The sequence below is a fragment of the Herpailurus yagouaroundi genome, unplaced genomic scaffold, assembly GCF_014898765.1.
Source record: "Herpailurus yagouaroundi ecotype Mexico unplaced genomic scaffold, PumYag 67525, whole genome shotgun sequence".
NCBI classification, from domain to species: Eukaryota; Metazoa; Chordata; class Mammalia; order Carnivora; family Felidae; genus Herpailurus; species Herpailurus yagouaroundi.
In genome coordinates this window covers 863,763-869,327 of record NW_024420331.1, presented here as the reverse complement: position 1 = coordinate 869,327, position 5,565 = coordinate 863,763, and the positions used below count along the sequence as shown (strand labels likewise).

At 46.2% G+C, this 5,565-nt stretch overlaps 1 protein-coding gene across 6 annotated transcripts in view; it reads left to right on the top strand.

Moving 5' to 3' along the window:
- The window catches only part of FRMPD4 (FERM and PDZ domain containing 4), an 868,248-nt gene extending 863,340 nt beyond the window's left edge, over positions 1 to 4,908 (top strand). For all 6 annotated transcript variants that reach the window (XM_040467604.1, XM_040467603.1, XM_040467607.1 and 3 more), the window contains 2 exons: positions 99 to 1,391; positions 2,989 to 4,908. In XM_040467604.1, the coding sequence (XP_040323538.1) occupies positions 99 to 1,391; positions 2,989 to 4,313 (2,618 nt within the window). In that variant the 3' untranslated portion in view covers positions 4,314 to 4,908. The remainder of the gene's footprint in view (positions 1 to 98; positions 1,392 to 2,988) is intronic.
- The last annotated feature ends 657 nt before the right edge of the window (positions 4,909 to 5,565 follow it).

Sequence of the window (5,565 nt, the reverse complement as noted above, 5' to 3'; positions counted from 1 at the left end):
TTTTTTTTTTTTTAATAATAATGAGTCCCATTTTCTTACGTGTCTCCTAGTGCCTCTGACGCCTCCATTAATCGGTTCTTGTTTTTCACGGCATGCAGGTGTAGCCATCTTGCGGGCTTATAGTCCCGAGTCTTCGTCAGACTCGGGCAATGAGACTAACTCTTCCGAAATGACTGAGAGCTCTGAACTGGCCACAGCACAGAAGCAGTCAGAAAGCCTCTCCCGCATGTTCTTGGCTGCTCACGAAGGCTACCACCCCCTTGCAGAAGAGCAGACAGAGTTCCCCACCTCCAAACCCCCCGCTGGGGGCTTGCCTCCCAAGTCCTCGCACGCCCTGGCCGCCCGTCCGGTGACCGACCTCCCGCCCAAAGTTGTGCCTTCCAAGCAGATACTTCACCCAGACCCCATGGAGATGGAGCCCGAAACCATGGAGACCAAGTCGGTCACTGACTATTTCAGCAAACTGCACATGGGGTCGGTGGTGTACTCGTGCACCAGCAAAAGGAAAAGCAAGCTGGCCGACGGGGAGGGGAAGGCACCCCCTAGTGGGAACATGCCAGGGAAGAAACAGCAGGGGACCAAAACAGCTGAGGCAGAGGAGGACGCCAAAGGTAAATTTGGTACTGTGTCTGCAAGGGACAGTCAACAACACCTAAGCACTTTTAACCTGGAAAGAACTGCCTTTCGCAAGGACAGCCAAAGATGGTACGTGGCCACCGAGGGGGCAGTGGCTGAGAAAAGTGGATTGGAAGCGGCAGCCGGGATAACATTTCCAAGAGCTTCCGGTCTGGGGACGAGGGAGGCGGAGGAAAAGGATGAAGGGGCTCCTGATGGAGAAGCCGGTGAGGTTTCAGGACTTGGCCAGCGGGACCACTTCTTAACGGACGTGACCTGTGTATCTTCAGCCAAAGACTTAGACGACCCAGGGGATACTGACCCGTCTACCTGTGACCATCCTTCCAAGCTTCCTGAGGCGGAGGAGAGCGTGGCCCGCCTTTGTGACTACCACCTGGCCAAGCGGATGTCATCATTACCAAGCGAGTGCCATTTTTCTCTACAGAGCTCTCAAGGCTCTTCGGTGGACGCAGGCTGTGGCACAGGCAGTAGCAGCAGCACCTGTCCCACACCTGTGGAGTCCCCCCTCTGCCCCTCCATGGGGAAGCACCTGATTCCCGAGACTGCGGGGAAAGGCATGGGTTATGTTCCTGCGGAGGAGAGAGCCGCTGGGCTTCCCAACCATGGCGCCACCTTCAAGGAATTGCACCCACAGGCAGAAGGGATGTGTCCGCGGATGACAGTGCCCGCTCTGCACACAGCTATTAATGCGGAACCCCTGTTTGGCACTTTGAGAGATGGATGTCATCGGCTCCCCAAGATTAAGGAAACCACAGGTACAGCAATGATGGATTTAGCGCTTTGCACTGCACGCCCGAAGCCTGTAAACCAGATTTACGACAAACCTAAAAATATAAAGTTTGGACGAAAAGTCAAAGTTAGAATTGTTTTTGAAAGGTTGCAGAGCTATGGCCGGGTTAAGTGTCCCTCATCGATCCCCCAGTGTTTAGTCAATACTGAAGTTTCTAGATCTGGAACAGCAGTGGAAATGGCATTTGCTCTTTAGAACCTTGCTCCGTGCTTGCTTTCAAACTCTGAAGGGAGCGATCATTTTTTTTCTAAATCCTAAATGTAGACTTTCAGCAGCGCTCGATGCTCAGCAGTGTTTCTAGTTGCAAGACAGTATTACGTAGAGTCACAAACGTTTGATTTCCTTCTCAGCACCTCACATTTCTACTTTTGCCCTTTCGTTATTGAGAGGCAAGGAAGGATAATAGATGGAAGGGGCTTGGGAAGACCGTTTTCCTTTCAGCAATACTTAACAGATCCCTCCCTCCTCTGTAAGACTCTCTTAAAGACATATTCTGAAGTATCTGGCACACTTTGGTGTCAGGAAGTCTTTCGGGGTACGCGTGATGAGTTGCCTTGTTTTCTGCGAAATAATAAGATATAGGCACAGGGAGAAACAAGAACACAGTCACCTTCTGTGTCCATCTACACCATGCTGTAACTTGGTGGGGACATAGTCCTCTCACCGATCCACTTGGCCAGCCATCACGTGGCAAAAACAGGTGTTCTTTCATACTCTCAAATATCAGAGTATATCAGTAATATCTCTTCCGTATTAGGTCAGTAGGTGGTAGTGAGATCTTACATTGGTTCGCTTTCATTCCCCCCCCTTTTAAGATTATCTGCTTTCACGACACCCGCCACTGGCGTCACCTGCCTTGGGAAACCCGTCCTTGAATGGCCTTTAAGCACACTGTTTAATCTTTTGTGGTTTACAAAGAGCTTTCACCAAACTTACCTCTTCTCACAAAAATTCTGTGAGACGGAAATGTGTTCTTCACATGACCACTTTTTTGAGAAAAGTTGAGCAACTCTCCCAGGGTCTCTGCTTCAAACCCCGTACCAGGCCAACCCCTGGGGTCCTCTTGAAAAGTTGACCTTATTTAGCGCACATTAATTAAATTAGACCACTTTAAAAAAAAAAAAAAGGTAACTAATACCAGGATTAACCTAACTCCCTTGAAATGAACTTGTATGTCATAAATATGTTGGAATAGTGGAGGTCTAGGAGGTCTAGGATGTGTGTTTTCTAATTATGTGTCTAAGCACTGATAGGTAAATACTGGGGACAAGGAAGTCATGAAATGCCATTGTTTCTGAAACTGATTGTGATGGCTAGACAATTCGAAACAAATGAGTCGCTTCGGAAATAGCAGATTCCTAGTATTTCTTGAAATGTACTGAAATGGAAATATGAGGAGAGCTCAGGAGGTGGTCCTTGAAAAGGAGGGTGATCCTGACGAATTGTAGCCCTTCTAGAATACATCCTTGGGAAATGACAACCATCACATAGAGGTTCAGTGAAAATGACCACCCATGAGATGCTTAATGATTCTCTCTGTTTTTCTGCTACCCCTAGTGTAGCTTTGACAGAGCCTGGGAAGGAGAGACGAGGAGGCATGCCTTCAGCTTGGTCTCAACATCCTGAAGCTGATCCCATCCTGCTACCATCCAACATTCACTCGGAATCAAAGGTGCCAATTCCAAATCAAGACCCTAATGATTTCTCCCAAGCAAATCTGGCCTACGGAGAGGCTGTGAACTGGCGGCCACTGGATCTGAGAGGGGGGAGCCTCGGAACACCCCCCAGCCAGAGGGCTCTGAGACGTAGCAGCAGTATCCTCTCGGGATCTGCAGGTTTGGAGACCTTCCAGGAGAGAACCAAGGGTGCGGTCAGCTTAAAGTGTCCAGGTATCACGGAAGCACAGGAGGCCAGTTCAGAAAGGCGAGCAGAACTCCCCCTGGGGAAGAAGCTCACCAAAAGTTTTTCCCAAAGCTCGATGTTCTTTAGCTCTGAGGGAAAAGTTCACAGAAGGTCCCCGGTGGCTCACAAAGACTCAAAGCTGTACAGGACATTACCCTTGCGCAAGCTGGAAGGCAGCAATTGGAGATGCCGGGGACCTTTCAGCTACTGCTTCCTGAACCGAGGGCAGGAGGAAGACGGTGATGAGGATGAAGAGGAGGGAGAGGCCGCCCGCCGGGTCTCTTGCCTCTTTCGACCACAGATGACTCAAGCCGTGCCAGAACCAATCAGCCCACCCCTGGCTGTTGGCATTCGGAAGCAAGGAAGGGAGCTGACCAGAGGTTCAGTGCTAAAGGTCTGGGCGGAAGATCTGAGTGGCCCAGATGATGCGGACTTCAGCAACCTGGCCTTTGATGCCCGGATTGCGAGAATAAATGCCCTAAAAGAGAGCACATATGCAATGCCTGATGGGTTCCTCGCGGCCCAAAATGATGCCAATGAGCTGCTCTGCCTCGTCAGGGCAACGAAGGGAAAGAGAGAGGAGTCACGCCCTGAGGCATATGACCTTACGCTTTCTCAGTACAAGCAACTGTTATCCATCGAGTCCAGACAGTTGGGAAGTGCCTGTAGGAAAATGGCTATGGCCGAGAAAAGCCCAGAGGAGATGCTTCTAGCTATGACCTCCAGCTTTCAAGTGCTCTGTTGCCTAACGGAAGCTTGCATGCGATTAGTTAAAGTCGTGAACTCAGAAACGCAGCGGCAGGAAATCGTAGCGAAGATCAATGAAGTGGTCATAAACTACATTTGTCTCCTGAAAGCTGCAGAGGCAGCCACTGGAAAGACCACTGGGGATCCTAATGTTGGACTCTCGGCGCGACATTCAACCACCATGGCCGCCCTCGTAAGCACACTAACACGTTCTCTCAAGATGCTTTTAAATAAATAAAATATGAAAGTCACATCATAATCTACCTTTGCAAAGCCATACATGAACTTTTATTTACTTTATGTGTACGATGAACAGATGTCTCCTTTCTTCTCTCTGTATATTTTGTTATTTTATATAAAATAGGAGATAAAAGTCACATTGATGAAATGTTGAAATGTACTAATCAGATGTATTCTGTTTATATTATACATATATATACGTAAAAGAAATATACAAGAAAGTGATGACATTTGGCTATTTTTCGTATAGTTGAGACTCCAGGTATATGATGTGAAATTTTAAACTCTCAGCAAAACCGTGTTAGAGCAGAACAATGAATCCTCTCCCCTTTCCTTCCAAGCAGATACTTGGAGACCATATCATTCATACTTAGAAGTTAAAAAGAGAGAGAGAAAGAAAGAAAGAGAGAGAGAGAAAGAAAGAGAGAAAGAAAGAAAGAGGGAGAGAGAAAGATCACAATGTATATAAATCAGTACTTATGTTTTAAAATTATGATTTTTAAGCATTGGAAATAGCAGAAAGACATTTAAAATCTGAGAAGCTATTATGAATTATTAGAGAATATATATAATAAATTAATTTTTTGCTCATAGTGTTTGGTTATCTGATGCTTTCTTCCAAGAATCCTACATGAAATTTAATTTTCGCTTATGCCATTTGGGCTAGAAATGGGGTGGGGGCGGATTCTATTGTGTCAATACAAATGCTCTTCATGATGTTTCTATAATTAAAATATTTCCCCAAAAGAACAGAAGCAATGATGGGCAGGTTCCTAGGTAAAATGTCTAGAGTTAGAGATTATCTAATTACGTAAAATGAAAGGAATAATGTCAAAATTAAAATGTTTGATGAAAAGAGAGATCTCCTTTGATTAAATGTCAAAATATGTAAACCAAAGACATCATCTTCCTCCCCACCCCAACTCAACCGTGAGACGTAGAATTCCATTAAGAGCGACAGAACATTTAGTGAAGTATTTGCAAAATTACAAAAAGCAACATTCAGTGATCATCATAGTTAAGTGCAGATCCAGTAATGTGAGTCAAGGCATAGAACTTCGTGCGTCACCTCTATAGGGGCCGATGCTTCCAACCAAATTTGAAATTCCAGCCTACCACTGGGACAGTTTCAAATCTGGAGTGTTCCAGAAAATCAGGGAGAGATGGCTCCTCTAATATGGAAGCCAGGATGAATAAATAAAGCATTTAGCGAATGTTCTAATTTGGATTGGTAGATTGAAATATGAAAG